Here is an 18,868-nt window from a genome sequence, read left to right on the forward strand (position 1 = left end):
ATGACCCTGGCAGATCAAGAAACACATGCTCTTCCGATTGAGACAGCCAGATGCTCCTAAAAATTTTGGATTTTTGACTGCCTTAAATTCACTGTAGAATTAGAGATAAAATAAATGCAATTAAAAAAAGTTTAAGCCAATTAATATGTAAGTTTTTGATGTGATAGTCAATATGAATGCTTGTCAAGAATATAAAACTATTACACAAATACAACCCTTTTCTGATTTCCATTTATCCTTTGAATGGCAAAATTACTTATTTCTAGGTCAAGTTGTGCTCAAGATGAATACTGGAGTCCATATTTTCTTTTTTGCTAATATAATTATATATAAAGTCTCTATACAGTATTTTACTTATCCAAATAAACTAAAAATGAAAAATAAATTTAGGTGATGTTTTGCAAGCCAACATTAAGTAATCAATATTATCATTAGACTTTATGGTTTTTGAATAGATCAATCCCAAATAGATCAATACCAAAATATTCTGGTATTTGGAGATACAATGTTTTACCAATGCTACATCCTTTGGAGGGTGAGGAAGATGAAGAGAGCAATAATCTAAAAAGTCCTTGAAAGTTGAATGGCTTTGTTATATAAGTATTTTAATCCCATGAATATTTTTGGCCAAGAGTTGAATTTTAAAAACCAAAGAAGGAAAGATTCCTTAATAAGCTTTTTTTCCCCTTAAAATATCACTGCATTCCTGGGGTGTCTGGGTGATACAGTAGGTTAAGCACCTGACTCTTGGTTTCAGCTCAGGTCTGATCTCAGGGTCCTCAGATCGAGCCCTGCATCAGGCTCCGTGCTCAGTGAGGAGTCCACTTGGGTTTCTCTCTCCCTCTCCATCTCTCTTCCCCCTTTCTCTAAAATAAATAAATAAATCTTAAAAAAAATAAAATACCACTGCATTCCTTTTACTAACTCCTGATTTTTATTACCAATGATGATGAGTTAAAAGGGATTAAAAGGTATACTGATTCAAATAAGAAAACACTGAAAACAATACTTTTGACTTTAAAAATCTTTGTCCTGATTTTTTATTATAAATAATTTATTTTTCCTTATGGTAAGTAAGCTGGAGTTTTCTCCATGTATGATAGCAGGATAGAAAAAAAGTAAAAGTACAACTTTTGTTATTTAGGTAATATAGGTAGGTAGTTCCATGAAGAATGTAGAATATACATTCTCTATTTATTATTTGGATACAATTACATTTTTAATTTATTCCCATTCTTCAAATACATGTAATTTAAAAATATAGGACAAATTTTAAAAAATAAAATAAAATACAATATAGGACAAATTAAATTAATGTTCTCTTACACATTTTCTACTCGAACACGCTGATAGTCAGAAAGTATAGCACCTACTGATATCCCCTCTACTTCTTCTTTTTCCTGAAAATAAAAGAAAAAATATAACTTTAAAAATAAACATGTAGCTATGCATCATGCTCTGAAAATTATTAAAGAACTGTGTCTCATCTAGAAAACCATCTTGAAGCAGAATAATTTATGAAAATGCAATCCATATTCAGAAAAAATAAATACATAGATTTAAGTCATGCTCTCAGCTGTGGGAAAAATAATTATTCTTTTTACTTAAATCCAAATAACTAGAGAGTATTTTCTGTGGAGAAGGCAAAGATTTAGATGGTACTTTCAAATGTTTTCTCACTTAACATATTTTTAAAGATTCGATGATGTTCAGTCGAAATTTTTGAGAAATTTCTATTTAAGGACAATATTTTCTCAGACTGAGTAACTTTAAAAAAAATAAGCAATGGCATAAGTAGAAAAGGGGACACAATGATTTTTATTTGTATCTCAGAAAAGGTGATTAACAGGAGCATCCAGGAAACAGAGATGGTAGAGCTATTACCTGGATAACAGTATAGCACAGTGGATAAAAAATTCCATGATGAGAAGGAAGCAATGAATTATCATCAACAGAGTTACAACTGAGAATACCCAGTACTACATCCAGCAGAGTCTCATAGGAAAGAGGACTAGTCTACCCAGTGTGCTCATTAATGATGGAGGAGATGTAAATTCAAATATGATCAAGTTTGCAAATGATACAAAGCTACAATAGATAAAAAAAATGAAGAGGAGATCAATCAAGTACATGTATGGATGTGGAGAACTTGGGGATTTAGAAGGACAGGTCTAAGAGGAGATTTAATGTAAAGAAGTGTAAGATAGTACACTTAGGGAAGAATAATATACAGTATAGGTATACACTAGGGAACTGTTATCTAGAAAACAGATGTAAAGAAAGTGACTGGGGGGTAATTACTAATAACAAACTGAATAGAAATTCTCTGAATAGGCATAGAAGAAAATCCACCCCAGCATATGGAGTATAGAAGAAACTACTTCAGAGAGATGACTTCACTATTATACTCTTTCCATACTTGGAAATCTACAAAGAAAAGCAATAGTGTCTCACATAAAAACATATGTAATACTTGAAGACATACTGAAATAACCAAGTGTGTCCTAATAGGATGCCATAATAAATAAACAACAAAATGCACAACAGGAATCTCTCACGTCTTTGGAGATAAAACCAATTTAAAGTTTCCCCTCCAAAATGATAAAGAAATATCTGCCCAAAACATAATGATTCTATTAGATAAGGATGACAGGAAAAAGCAATTTCCTTTACTTCCCTAGTTTAGCAAATCTGTGAGAGCATTTGCTTATAACCTTTCTCTTCACTTCCTAGTCATTTTCTTTTCATAAAAGTCATTGTATTCATTAGAAAAGGTCAAGGCATAGTGTTTCTGAATAAATACATAGATCAGAGTAGTGGACAGTGTCATCAAAAGATAAAAATCAGTTATATTCCTATACCATATAGTTGTTTATAAGTTCTGCCATACGAAAATGCCAAGTACTGAATATTGTGTGTGTGTGTGTGTGTGTGTATTTCTTTATACATCAAGAAAATAAAAGACAAGAGCCACTGGTATTTTTCTCTTTTAACTTCAAGTTAACTTTAAGTCAAGACATTGTTAAAATAAAAATTGCCATTTATTATCCATTTAAAATGTACCATCCTTCTGTAATTCTCATTTAAGTTCACCACCCTAAATAGTTATTATTTAATTCTTCTTAGTCTACACTTTTTCTCTGGAATTCTCTATCATTTCTCTTTTATTTTCTATTTGGTAATACCTAACTAATCAGCTCTAGAATTATATACCGAACTGAATTTGGACTATTCTTCCAAACTAGGCCGAAATCCAAATCATTACCTTTTTTAATGTGAGAATCTTTTTTTATTAATTTCTTAAAATTTTAATTCCAGTATAGTTAACATACAGTGTAATATTAGTTTCAGGTGTACAATATAGTGATTCAACACTTCCATACATCATCACCCAGTACTCATCAAGATTATTGTACTCTTAACGCCCTTCACCTATTTCACCCATCTCCCCCCTCCCCCACCACCCCTCTGGTAACAGTCTGTTTGTTCCCTATAGTTAAGAGTCTGTTTGGGGTTTGTCTTATTTTTTTTCTCCTTTGTTCATTTGTTTTGTTTCTTAAATTCTCCATATGAGTGAAATCATGTGATACTTGTCTTTCTCTGACTGGCTTATTTTACTTAGAATTATACCCTAGGTCCATCCATGTTGTTGTAAATGGCAAGATTTCATTCTTTTTTAATGACTGAACAATATTCCATCATATATATAATATTCCATCACATACACACACACACACACACACACACACAACTGTGTCCAGTTGTATAAAGGCTCTTCCCTTGCAGGAAACAGGGATAAAGCTAAAGACTCAGTTTGGTTTTGCTGCTGAAAAATATACAAAATAACTTAGAATAAACAGTTGAGGTCAAACGTTATGAACCCACTATTTAGATCTGCCTACTCGTGATCTGAGGAAAGTTAACAACCACAGTGCAAGGCAGAGCTGATGGTAGGACAGTCAAGTTCTCCATCTGGGAGATCATAATCTTAATATAGATCTAACTAATGACTTGTTCAACAACCATGATTACTACTACCCCCATTAAAAATCTAGCCCTACCACATACTAGCTCTGTGATTTTGAACAAGTTACATAATTTCTCTGTGTTTCAGTTTCTTTATTCACAGTGAGGATAATAATAGTTCTTATTTTCTAGTGTTACTGTGAAGACTGAGTAAAATAATCCAGATAAATAACAGTGTCCAGCACCTAGTAAATAGTCAGTAAATATTTTCTTCTGTCATTATCATAATATTCTTCATTATTACTGCTACTTCTATAACTACTTCTGTTACTACTTCTACTATTACTACTACTAACTACTACCATCCCCCCCCCACACACACTACTGTTACTACAATGGGGATGAAGGCCTAACTTGACTGACAAAACCCTTCATTCCTGGGCATTAACTTCTTGCTCATTATCACTCCTCAACACTAGCCTACTAACCTGTGGTGGTTAATTTTACTTGTTAACATGAGTGGGCTGGTAAAATATTATTTCTGTGAGGATATTTCTGGAAGAGATTTTTATAATTTGAATTGGTAAACTGAATAAAGAAGATAATCCTAACCATTGAGGTGGGCATCATCCAATCCACAGAAGTCCTGAATAGAACTAAAAGGTAGAGGAAGGATGAATTTACTCTCTGCTTGAGCTAGGATATCCACCTTCTCCTGCCCTCAGACATTGGCACTCCTGGTTCTTGGGCCTTAGAACTTGCACTGAAATTTATATCAATGGCTGCCCTGGTTCTTAGACTTTTGGGTTTGGACTGGAACCACACCACCAGCTTTCTGGAGCCCCCACCTTGCAAATGGCAGATCATAGGACTTCTCAGCCTCCATAATCAGATGATAATCTCTCATAATAAATCTCTTTCTGTACATCTTTATATATCCTTAGTTCCCTGTTTCTCTAGAGAACCATGACTAATATATAACCCTTAACACTCAACTCTACAGTCCAGTTACAACAAACTTTTCCAACATAGTGAGTCCTGAATAAATCAAGGGTAAGTAAGACTTCTGTTGAATCCTTAACCATTTAGAACATACTACTAACTTCAAGGAAAGGCAAAATAGACCTTTAAAAGATAAAAATCTAACATAGTCAATCTACTCCATGAAGCTAATAAGCTCAGGCCTTGACCCATGACCTGTATCTCCTGGGGAAAAAAGTTACTAAATTAACGATAGCAGCAAAATAATAGCAGTGGAAGTGTCAACTAAGAAACAGAGAAAATGACTACTAGAATCAAAGATAAACTGAGGCTGCATGAAGACAGAGCCAAATAAACCACCCAATGCCATAATGGAAATAAAAAATGAATGTGTTCGAGAAAATAGTTAACACAAGAATCCGGGATCTATAAATCTGGCCACATTCAAACCACCTTCGTATGATACGATTCTATGACCACTGAGCTACCTTTAGACTTTAATTTAGGTTGCCTTGTTACTTTCAAACCCAGAAAGATTATACTAATCCATCAAAACAAGCATTCTCATCCTTTTAACACAAATCCTTACATTATAAATGAATGAACTGACATTCTGGTTTACACAGTCTTAAACAAATTTGATTTATATTAATCTATACTATCAGAGAGACTGACAACTTCTTGTTACATGGTCAAAACCAAGTCTCTACTGTTGAATCGCAGACCTGTACCTCTGAAACAAATAATACATTATATGTTAAAAAAAGAAAAGAAGAAGAAGAAGAAGATAGCAGGAAGGGAAAAATGAAGGGGGGGAAATCGGAGGGAGAGAGGAACCATGAGAGACTATGGACTCTGAGAAACAAACTGAGGGTTCTAGAGGGGAGGGGGGTGAGGGGATGGGTTAGCCTGATGATGGGTATTAAAGAGGGCAGGTACTGAATGGAGCACTGGGTGTTATACGCAAACAATGAATCATGGAACACTACATCAAAAACTAATGATGTAATGTATGGTGATTAACATAACATAATAAAAAAAATTCAGATAAAAAAAAAACAAAAACCCAAGTCTCTAGCTTGGAGAACTATACCACAGTGCTCACCAAAGTAATATTGCCAAGCTTAACCAGTCGTGTAACCCTCTCCAACAATAATGCCAATTGTCATTGTTCTTTAGGTATTCACTTAAGCAACAAAATAAGGGGCTTGACATATAAGGGATGGTCAACAGTATGGAGTAACTGCAGTGGAAAGCACATATTAAGAAATGGAAGGAAAAAAAGGCTAGAAAAGGAAGTTTGGGATCAGTCTGTTCAGAAATGTGGCCTGCAACCTGAAGGCAATGAAGGGCCCTTCCCTGTACAGATTTTTAAAAATAACTCTATTGAGACACGATTTACATACAATAAACTGTATCCATTTAAAGTGCATAATTTATTGAGTTTTAACAAATGTATATTTCAGTGAAACTACCACCACAATCAAGGTACGAATCATTTTGATAATACCCAAATGATACCTTGTGCCTCTTTGCAGTCCAACCCTTCCTTCACTCCTGGCTCCAGGCAACTACTAATCTGCTTTATGTCATTGTGCATTAGTTTGCACTTTCTCAAATGTTACATATATAGTATGATACAATATATATCCTTTTGTTTCTAGCTTCTTTCACTGAGTATGATTTTGAGATTGATCCATGTTGTGTGTATCCATAGCTCATTCCTTTGTATTCCATTTTAATCCATTGTATGGATATACCACATCTGTTTATCCATTCTTTTGTTGATGGATATTTGGTTTGCTTCTAGTTTGGGGATTCTTGTGAATAAAGCTGCTGTGAATTTTCCTATACGTCTTTGTGTGAATATATATTTTCATTTCTCTTGGATTGTGCTAAGGATTTTAAGAAATAAGTAATGATCATACTTACAAGTGGAATGACAAGACTGGTGACAGTGTTAAGGGTAAACTAGAGAGTAGAGAAAGAGAAGGAGCTTAGTCTGAAAGAATTGAAGGATGGAGATAAGAAGCTAAATTCCAAAAACAATTTAAAGACAAAATTAATAAAACTTGGGAACCATCAGCACAGAGACCAGAAGCACACACAGAGGGTGGGACCAAGTGACTACTAGCTAGGAACTACATGTCTTAAGACAAAATACTGAGTTTATTTAGCTTTGCGTATGTTTTTTCAGTTTGTTTGCTAGGTATCCAAAGTAGAAAAGACTATTAGGTATATTGAATACTCTGGTGCTCAAGAGAGTATAGAAAAAGATGTGGGTGTTATCAGCATATAAGAGAACTTAAAGCTGCAGGAGCAAACAAGAATCCCAAGAAGCAGGACATAGAGTGAGAAGAGGGCTCAGTGTAAGACTGTGAGGGTACAGTAAAATGTAAGGACTGTAAATGTAAATGTAAGAAAGAGACTTCAGTGAAGACACTGGGAAAGAGTGGTCATGATAATAAGAGACGCAGCAACCGGGGCGCCTGGGTGGCTCAGTTGGTTAGGCGACTGCCTTCGGCTCAGGTCATGATCCTGGAGTCCCGGGATCGAGTCCCGCATTGGGCTCCTTGCTCGGCAGGGAGTCTGCTTCTCCCTCTGACCCTCCTCCCTCTCATGCTCTCTGTCTCTCATTCTCTCTCTCTCAAATGAATAAATAAAATCTTAAAAAAAAAAAAAAAAAAAGAGACGCAGCAAGGACAGAGTAATGGTGTACGCACAAATACTATTCTGATGAAAAGGAAAGATACTACCAAGTGCCTACTATATACCAAAATTTGTGCTCAGTAATTTGTATATCTTCTCTTGGTTATTCCTTAGAGCAATCCAAAATACTATTAAACTGATTTTATATGTGAAAAAATAAGATCATTCCATTCAAGTTGACACAGCTGGTCAACAGAATAAGCAGCCTTTACATTGAGGCCTGTCTGCCAACCACACCTGTGCTCTTGCTTATATACACAGTGTCACACGCTGTACAAAGTTCAAAAGAACCACTGTATTTTCCAATTAATAAGTTAGTTATGACTACTGTGGGGGAAGCTGCAGTCATGTTTGATGAAAGCAAGAATGAAATATTTGACATGTACCACTGCCAAATTTTTCAAAAAATGAATTTCAGGTCCTTAGTAAAATAACTGATGAATCTAACAATGAATATCTATTGCTAAATTCAACACAACTCATAGAATTTTGAGAGTGGACACATATTAAATTACATTCTTGTCATCTAGATGAACAAAGGCAGAGAAGATAAAAATAAAAAATAAAAATGTCAGTAATAAGTTAGAGACAAAGACTGCACTCTCAATAGCCGGGCATATTGCTGAGCCACAGGAGCGCTCAGACACTAGTGGACACTACTCAGCTTAGAACATCATCACTATCAATGATAGATGTGTTAGTTCAACTCAGGAAATAGTGAAGTCAGCGATAGCATCACTGAGTACTAGAAACAGCAGTGCATAATACCATTAAACATTTATATTAGTTATTGCTTGTAAAAATGCTCTAAGGTAGACTATCATCATCTTCTTTGTTTTGTGAATAAAAAATGCTAAAAGATATTTACAAAATCAGCTAAACACACATCACAGGGTCATTTGTTGCCTAGAGCACCGGTTCCCCCAATCTTTGTCAATGTGAGACACAAGCAAGACTGCTGAGAAGTGAGTCCAGGCAGCTATCTGAACAATATGGCCAGTTGTAATGATACAGGGACCGTTGCAAAAGCAAACACATACTCACAAACCGGCACAAACACAGCTTCATTATTCCCAGCACGTGGTACTACATATATAAGAAAGAACACAGGTATGGTTGGCAGACAGGCCTCAATAAAAACAAATTAGTACATGGAAGACATACCAAAGATCAAAATTTCTATCATTCTAAGTAGTCAGCAAATTGTTCAATATCATTTTTTATGTAGAGAATCCTCCCCACCAATTTTCACTGTCAACTTTATCATATACCACATTCCTATACACGTTTAAGTCTTCTGTGTACATTCTGTTCTGTTCCACTGATTTGACTATTTCTGGGTCAGCAACACATTGTTTTAATTATAGCACCTTCAGAATATGTCTGAATACCTGTTAGTGCATGTCTAATCCTTGTCTTTTTAAGTTGGGAGATATTAGTAAGCTTCTTAGACTTTTCTGCAATTATATTTCACAAATCGGCACTGCACTCTTAAGGCAGAGGATTGTGGTTTGACCTTCAGCATTTCTTTCCTTTTGTTGTATTGTGTTTTTAATTAAGCATAACCATCCAGAATACATAGGTGATTTTTTCCCTGCTCTTGGGAAACCATTCTAAACATTTAGAAAAGAAAGAACATAAAAGCCTGAAAGATCTAAGGATCATTAACTCTATCAAGCTATCGGTATCTGTTACCTATAGATTCTGCCTCCTCCTATGAAAATGGTCTCCTAAGCCCTAAGTGCTCCTAAGCATCCCTTTGCATGAGATCCCAATCCATCTAGACAGCTTAAGGACTAAACTTTTTATTTTTGTTTTCCCCCGCACCATCAATTTTTACTCCTGGTTCATCATTATATAATATGCTGTGATAGCTGCCAAAAACTCATGTCCTCTTCCAGGTATCATTATTTCTATTAAAGTAAAACTCTTCCAAAGAGCATATATGTTTTTCTCCATTTCCTCATCATCCATTCTCTTTTAAACCCACTCTAGGCAACCTTGAGTTCCTATCAGTCTATTAAAACCTCTCTTATCATGTCAGTCAGTGACCACTAGGTTTACCAAATTCAATGGTCAATTCTCTGTCATTACCTTACTTGAATTCTTCTTCCTACCTTAATGGCTGTTTCTCATTCTCCCTTACGGGCTCCTTGTCCTCTTCATTACCTCTAAAAATTAAAGTGCCCCGAGTTCAGTCCTTGGCTCTCTTCCCTTCTCTAGCTATATTCATCCCCCAGTGATTTCATCTGGTTGTATGGCTCTAAATACAATCTGTGTAACTCCTGCCTCTCTGAGATCCACAGTCCTAATGTCTGCTCTAATGCCCATCTGAATATCTACTAAGTATCTCAAACTTGAACAGATTCAAATCAAAACTCTTGATTCAGGCACATATACCCATCGTACCCAGAGGTCCTTCCATATGGCTCCTCATCTTAGGAAATGACATTGCATGTATATTATTGTTCTGGTCAAAAATCTTAGAGTCATTCATGATTTTTCTTTCCCTTATGACCTACATTCAATCAAGCAATAGTTCTATTAGCTCCATCTTCCAAAAACTTCCAAAATCCAACCACTTCTCATCTCCTCCACCATTACCACTAGTCCTAATCACCATCACTCTCAACTGGACTATTGCAATAGTTTTCTAACTGGCTTCCCTAAGTCCACACTTCCTCACTATAGTTTATTTCCACAAAGTAACCAGTGATCTTTCAAAATATAAGCCAGAACATGCTCCCTGACTGAAAATCCTCTAATGGTTTCCCATACTACTTAAGAGTAATATACAAGCTCCTTGTGAACAATATATAAGGTTCTAAATGACCCAGAACCTCCTAATTTCTCTGACATCACCACCTACTACTATCCTCTCAGCTCATTCCAAGGATCCACACTACACTTACTGTTACTCAAACACTTAAGCGTGTTTACATCTCAGAATTTCCTTCCCTATGCCTATGACACACTTCCTGTAGATATTTACATAATTTATTCCTTCGCTTTTTTAGGGTCTTGCTCAAATATCTCAGAGAGGCCTTCTCTGACTTCTTTCTAAAATAGTCCTACTCCCTCCTCACTATCCCCTCCTACCCCTGTCACTATTTCCTTGCCCTGGCTTTATTTTCTTCATAGCATTACCTGAAATTACATCATATATTTTCTTATTTAATTTTTAAATGTATGTCTTCAGCTATATGAGGGCAGTTACTTATCCTGTTTCCCTATAGCCTCAGCTCTAGAAAAGTACCTGGGACAACACTGAATATTCAATAATTGTATTTGTAATTGAATGACGTTGATTAAATAAAATTACAGTACTTCTACACTTCAACAGTTATCCAAAACAAAACTAAGGTAACAAATAAAAATAAAAATACCATTTTGTAACATATTAATGTCTTTCTCTTTCAAACTAGTAAGGAACAGGTTAACACCCAACAGTAAAAATGAGAAAAGGTATTACTAGGTATTTTTAAGAGAAAAATTTAAATGACTAACCTTCAGAAGAACAAAGAAAATACAAGCTGGAATTACTTTTTGTCAAACAAATATATACATGTGTGGGTATAATTTGATTAAAATTTGATTAACAGTCAAAGATGATTAGGATATGGAGAGTTGCATAAGCTCATGCACCACAGATGAAGTTGTTAGTAGTACATCCTTTCTGAAAACCAGTTTTGCAATATGTATCAAGAAGTCTTATTGTGTGTATTCTTAGACCCAGCATTTTCATATTTTACTTCCAGAAATTTTGTCTATAAAAATAACTGTAACTTTGCACAAAAGTTTATTTATAAAGATATTCATCTGATTTACATTCTTCATGTTACTGGAACAGAAATCTGAAAATCCTAAAATCTCAAATAATAGGATGGTTGACTAAACCATGATACATTTAGAAGAGCGAAAACAAAGCAGTCATTAAAAAAATATTTTCAAAGGCTATGCAATATAAGGAAGTTTTTATGACGTAAGACTCAGTGAAAAAAATTTCCACAGGTTGTGTATTAAAATATATGGATTTTTTTTGAAACATCCATAGGCATGGAAAGACCAGAAATAGACCAAATTATAATAGTGCTTATTTCTAAATAGTATTTAATGTTTCTATTTTATTTATAACTTTATACCTTCTCAAATATTTTTATACCATGTGTATTACCTTTTCAATCAGGGGAAATATTATTAAAAATACATTTATGCATATGTGTATTCATCATTTATCCCATGTGTGGATATACCGGCAGGCAAAATTACTCATGTATTTATTAAACAGCAGTGAATAAAACCCTACTGTGTGACCAATCCTATATTAGGAAGGGGAAAACACATTTGAAAAAAGCATGGCTGCTGACCTTAAGAAATTAAAATCCCATGAGGGATGCAGGAGAATGGACATTTTAAATAAAATAAGTGATAGAAGTCTATACAAAGTATAATAAACTACAAAAGAAGGAATTCTTGTCAGAGAGGAATGACACTGGGAAATACATTTAAAAAAATCATATCCCAAGTATTGAGTAGTCAGAAATATTGATTCTTTGCCCTTCTTGACTATAGGAAAACAGATAACTGCTCCTACTACTGTCTTCCTATATATTCCTTAATATACCATTTATGTACAAAATCCACCAAAAATTTTTCTTGAAAGAAACAAGTCTGACTCTAAAAAGAAATATATATTATAAAACTTATCTGCTAAGTAACTGACACAATCCTAATTGTCTATCTTCATTTGGTATCTGATTGTATGGTTGAATCTTCTATAATTAAACAACCAATTAATAAGGGCCTAATATGCCATTAGTCCTACTCTAATCACCAAAAGAAGTATGCATACGGACCTGCCCATAGTCCTAAAGCTTTATAAATGCCTACTCTTAAAATCAGCACCCTAAATATCAGGAACAATGACACACAAGAATAGAAAGGGACTTCTACTATGGAAGGTACCAGATCTGATTTTCTCATCATATGTGAACCTCTACCATATCACAGCTAAAAGGCACCCAACACAGAGGCTGGGATGGTGAAGGCATCCAGCCATCTGGTAATAGCGATAAGTACAAGTTTATAAGGATGGTTTCAAGGTAGAAATCCAGACCCAAATTAGATTTGTTCACTCAATATTCACTTGTCCCCACATGAAGAGGTTGGTTCACAAAGACAACAAGATAAACTGAAAACAAGCTGTCCTTTTTTTTTTTACAAATGAAAACTAGACCTACTTATTCTAAAGATAAGAAGATATGCAGCTTGCATTTATCGGGGAAATTATTTTCTTTGAAAAATGCCTCAGTTACCAGTATTATTCTGTTAATGAGTTCCTGCCTGTTGAGAAAAAAATGATCTGCTGAATTTAAAGTGTTTTTCATCTGAAAAGCATTCTAACATTTTTAATATGAACCATTCATTAAAGAAGTGCACTTGCATTAGAGCTCTGAGTGGTGATATTTGGACTTCTGGCAACATGACATTATTAAATAAGAAACATTTGTGAATGCCAATGACTTTCTAGGGCCTGGATAACTAAACAAGAAATTTATATGGCCAGTAAAGCACTAGATGCTTTTCCTTAAACTTCCAATTCTTCACTTGAGTAGAATTACACAAGTCCAGGTTTAAAAAAAAAAAAGAGAAATGAATACTATTTTATATGAAGAAATTCTGAAAGAATTTTCAAATGGTAATGATTTCAAATGAATGATACATATTCTGACTAAAATTTTTGTTTGACTTGTTAAAAGGCTTTTGTTTTTCTTAGCATCATCAATATAAGACATTTCTGAAATGGAAAATGATCACCATCTGGAGTACTTCCATTAAACAGTGAGCTCATGACAGAGTATTAGGTCACTAATTTGTAGGATTATTGTTTCCCTTTGTGAGCTTTCTCAATTAAATAGGGAAAAAGTTGTTAAGGCTGAAAATTAAATGACAAAGAAATTGCAGAAAATCATAATAATTTTCATTTATTTCTGTTTAAAGCTAGCGCCTTATTTTACGTTTGAGTCTCCACAGTATGACACTCCCAGTTTTGAATAAATTAGCTGTTTGCTACATAGTGAGTCCCAACCTCAAAGCAGAAACTGAGAGTTTCAACCTAAATGTGAAGCTGAACAGAAATCTAGAACTATAGTTATAGCTTTTTCAACTGAGTTTCCCAAAAATATTCTTCTTGCTAAAATGAAAGGTGACTTCTGTGAAACTCTTTAACAACAATAACAAAATAAACAAAGGATTAAATTGTTAATCCTTGTTGGGAGAATAAAGCAACAATCAAAAAGTATTCAATTCTAAGCAAATCAGCTTGGTAGAAAGTATCCAATCTGTTTAGAAGCTGCTTTCTACACTTATTTTTTAAGCTTTTAAGGAAATTTCCTTTGATTCGTTTGAGATAACTTTGAAAATGCAACTCATATAAATGAGAATTATTTTTATATGATTTAAAATTATTCCAGCTTTATTGAGTTATAACTGACAAATGAAATTGTAAGCTATTCAAAACGTGCAACGTGGTGATTTGATATATACATACATTTTGAAAGAATTCAGAATTCTTACTATCAAGTTAATGAACACATCCATCACCTCACATATTTATTTTTTCTTTTGTTAAGAACATTTAAATTCTACTCTCAAAGCAAAGTTCAATGATACAATACGGTATTATCAACAATAGTAACATGTTCTATATTAGATCCTCAGAACCTTATTCACCCTACAACTTAAAGTTTATACCCTTTTATCAACCTCTCCCTATTTCCCACATCCCTCAGCCCTGGCAACCACCTTTCCACTCTATGAGTTCAACTTTTCTTTTTTTTTAGCTTGACATATAAGTGATACCATTGGTCTTTCTCTGTCTGGCTTATTTCGCTTAGTATAATGCCTTCCCAGTTCATCAATGTTGTTGCAAATGGCAAGATTTCCTCTTTCTTTTAAGGCTGAATGATATTCCATCCAATATATAATCCTATATATTTATAATATATATATATTTATATATGTATATCCTATATATGTATATATTATATGTACACACACAAACACATATATTTTCTTTATTCACACATCTGTCAATGGACACTTAGGCTGTTTCCATACCTTGGCTGCTACAAATAATGCTGCAATGAACACGAGAGTAGAGATATCTCTTTGAGATGCTAATTTCATTTCCTTTGGCTATATACCCAGAAGCGAGATTGCTGGACCATATGGTATTTCTATTTTTAATCTGAGACACCTCCATACTGTTTTCAACAGTGGACTTATCAGTTTACATCCCCACCAAAAGTTCAAAGGGGTTCCCTTTTCTCTATATCCTTGTTGGCATTTGTTATCTCTTGTTTTTTTGATAATAGGCATCCTAAGTGATACCTGACTGTGGTTTTGATTTGTATTTCCCTGATAATTAGTGATTTTGAGCATCTTTTCATATACCTGTTGGCTATTTGTATGTCTTCTTTGGAAAAATGTTTATTCAGGCCATTTTTTAATTGGGTTGTTTTATTGCTATTGAGTTTAATGAGTTCCTTATATATTTTGGATATTAATCACTTACCATATATGTGGTTTGCAAATATTTTTCTCCCATTTCATAGGATGGCTTTTCATTTTTTGGTTTCAGAGGCTGTATGGAAACATTTTAGTTTGATATAGTCCTACTTGTTTACTTTTGCTTTTGTTGCCTGTGCTTTTGGTGTCAAATCCAAAAAAATCATCGCCAAGACCATTATCAAGAAGTTTACCTCTCTGTTTTCTTCTAAGAGTTTTATAGTTTCAGATCTTACATTCAAGTCTTTAACTCATTTTGAGTTAACTTTTATTTATGGTATGAGATAGAGGTCTAGTTTCATTCTTTTGCATGTGCTTAACTAGCTTTTCCAATGCCATTTATAGAAGACACTATCTTTTCCCCATTGTATATTCTTGGCTCCTTTGTCAAAATTAATTGACCATATATGCATGAGTTTCTTTTAGGAATCTATTCTGTTCCACTGACCTATGTATCTGTTTTTATGCCAACACCATACTGTTTTGATTACTATGGTTTTGTGATATAGCTTGAAATCATGAAGTGTTATCCCCCAGCTTTGTTCTTTCTCAAGATTGCTTTGACTATTTGTGGTTTCACACAAATGTTAGGATTTTTTTTTTTTCTGTATCAGTGAAAAATGCCATTAGAATTTTGATAGGATTGCACTGAATCTGTAAATCACTTTGGATAGTATGAACATTTTAACAACATTAATTTTTCCAATCAATAAGCATGCATTGTTAAGGACACTAACACTGTTGTACCATTAGACTTACATTTTTATTTATTTTTTATTTTTATTATTATTATTTTTAAAGATTTTATTTATTTATTTGACAGAGAGAGAGAGAGCAAGCATAGGGGGAGCAGCAGAGAGAAAGAAGCAGGCTCTCTGCTGAGCACGGAGCCTGACGCGGGGCTTGATCCCAGGACCCTGGGATCGTGACCTGAGCTGAAGGCAGACGCTCAACTGACTGAGCCACCCAGGTACCCCTAGAGTTATATTTTTAAAAGATTATGTAGGAGTACTGATCAGAAAAGTATATAGTTAGAAGCAGAACATCTACTCAGGAAACCCTAAAAGAAGTCTAAGTAAAAATATGATGAAGGCCTAAACTAAGGTAGTGGTTATGATGATAACAAGGAAATGGCAGATCTGTGACATAAGAAAAGACCAACAGATTTTAGTGGCATGTGGCTGGGAAAGGAATCCAGAATGCTCTCAAGTTTTTGGCTTGGTCACTCAATGGAGAGCAATGGCTTTGGTTTTATAAGAAATAACACACATTTGGGGAGGAATATTATGAGTATTATTTCGGCCATTGAGTCTTACGGGCCTTTAGTCATTCAGTGAGAACTGTCCAGTTGACAGTTGGGTATGGAGCTCAGAAAACAGGTATAATTGGCGATATAAATGTGTACATCAGTTGTAGCTGAAGCCATGAGAAGAGATCAAATAGCAAGGAAGTGTGGACTAAAAGAAGATGAAGAATGAAGCTGTAAGGAACCATAACATTTATAAAGTGGGCAGAGAAAGAAGGGTCTTGAAAGAAAATTAAGGACAGAGAGACAGATGGGAAACTAGGAGGGAGGAATATCACAGAAGTCAAGGTCAAAAAGGTTTTAAAAAGAAGGAAAGCCCACAGTTCTGAGTATCACAAAGAGGTCAAAGAAAGGAAAGATTAGGGGGAAAAAAAAAACCAATAAAATGTGTCCATCTGATTTGGTTGTTACTGACCTTAACAAGAGAAATTTTAATAAATTGGTGTTGATGGAAATCAAACTGAAGCAGGATAATAAAATGGGCAATGAGAAAGAAAATAAGTAAAAATATATATTCCAAAAAGATTTGTTAAAAAGACATGGTGCAACTGCCTGAAAGGAATGTAGACTCAGAGTGGAATGTAGTATGTTTAGTACCTAAAGTTCACAGAACACATTGGTGGCACCACTATGGAAAAAATCTGGTATGCCATTTCCCTGTTCAGTCTTACTTCTACTAACATACAGAAACATGATCTAGTTCAAGAATGACAGTCATGAGAAAATGTATCTAGCCTTCATAATCTCTTAAAGCATGGGTGTCCTTCAAAAAGCAAAACAAAAGAAAACCCCTTACCTTTATACCTCAATTATAAACAGTAATTATGCTCTCAGAAGAAAAGCTTTTTTAAGTTTGTATCTTTCCTTTAGAAACATGTACAAAATTAAATATACCATGATTACTACAGAAAACTGATTTACAGTGAAAAGAATACATGATACACGATATTAAATGTAACTAAGGAAGCTAATAAAGTGAATTATTAAAAAAAGAAAAACAGGAAAAGGGAAGACCTGAATTAAAATGCTCAGCTTCACAGCATACCCAAAAACAAAATCTTGTATATATCTAACTCTAATAAGTATAGTTTCTTCATGAAATACAAATGATAATATCTAGTTCAGGGTTGTGTGAGGCAACTAACAGAAAAGAAAAGATAGTACTCAAATATTCATAAAAAGCAATACAAATATTGGTTGCTTAATTAACCTCCTTTACTTCATTTCTCTATTTTTGTCACTAACTTCACCCAGCCTCAAAACAAACAAGTAACTTTAGACTCTCCACTGTCTGAGGATGCTTGCTTGGAGCCAGATAGGCATTGAGATACAAAGACCCCCCATATCTAGTCACTAAGTAGGGCAAATTAGGCATTTCACTATATACTCTCAGTTCAGATCCTCTCAGCTCTCCCTAAAAATATCAATGGGTCCTCCACTGCTCTCTCCACCTCTAATTTCTCCTCCCTCCAACTGACCCAAGTGACAGGTTTATCTTCCCCAAATCAACCTCTTTGTATTCCCCATCTGCCAAATAAATTTCTCTCTCTAATCTACATTTATTTTCATAAATCCTTTACATAACTATCTACTAGTTAGGCTGACTACGCTAATTTCTATCTCCCAACCTTTGTTCTTCCTCAACTTTCCATTCGCAATTTTCTATCCATCCTCTGGCCCCAATCTCCACCAAGTACAATCCTACTCATTCTTTTTTTTTTTTTTTTTAAAGATTTTATTTATTTATTTATTTGAGAGAGAGAGAGAGAGAAACAGCATGAGAGGGGATAGGGTCAGAGGGAGAAGCAGGCTCTCCGCGGAGCCGGGAGCCCGATGTGGGACTCGATCCCAGGACTCCAGGATCATGACCTGAGCCGAAGGCAGTCGCTTAACCAACTGAGCCACCCAGGCGCCCCAATCCTACTCATTCTTTACAACCCATTAAGCCACACCTCGTTCCTTTGATCAGAAATGATCCCTCCCTCCCTTACGCCCTTTACGTCTCTTACTCTGTACATTTCTTGAAGCCCTTTACCTAAGTTATTTTATATGTATGTTCTAAGTGCTATTAGATTCTTTTAGCCACCACACAGCACCCAGTATAGTGTCTTCTATTCAGTCATCAGAAAGTGCATGAGAAGAATTCAGTCCTTTTAAGGGATTCTACGGTTATTAATAAATGTAGAGGATGGCTATTTTTTTTTATTTTTTTTAAAAGATTTTATTTATTTGACAGAGAGAGACACAGCGAGAGAGGGAATACAAGCAGGGGGAGTGGGAGAGGGAGAAGTAGACTCCCCGCTGAGCAGGGAGCCCGATGTGGGGCTCGATCCCAGC

At 34.7% G+C, this 18,868-nt stretch overlaps 1 protein-coding gene across 1 annotated transcript in view; it reads right to left on the reverse strand.

Moving 5' to 3' along the window:
- Positions 1-18,868, reverse strand: part of DPH6 (diphthamine biosynthesis 6) — a 165,054-nt gene that overhangs the window by 62,174 nt on the left and 84,012 nt on the right. The window contains exon 4 of the mRNA XM_081830847.1: positions 1,327-1,400. Within this exon, the coding sequence (XP_081686973.1) occupies positions 1,327-1,400 (74 nt within the window). The remainder of the gene's footprint in view (positions 1-1,326; positions 1,401-18,868) is intronic.

The sequence above is a fragment of the Leptonychotes weddellii genome, chromosome 9, assembly GCF_054177405.1.
Source record: "Leptonychotes weddellii isolate Sample4059 chromosome 9, ASM5417740v2, whole genome shotgun sequence".
In the NCBI taxonomy this organism is placed as follows: domain Eukaryota; kingdom Metazoa; phylum Chordata; class Mammalia; order Carnivora; family Phocidae; genus Leptonychotes; species Leptonychotes weddellii.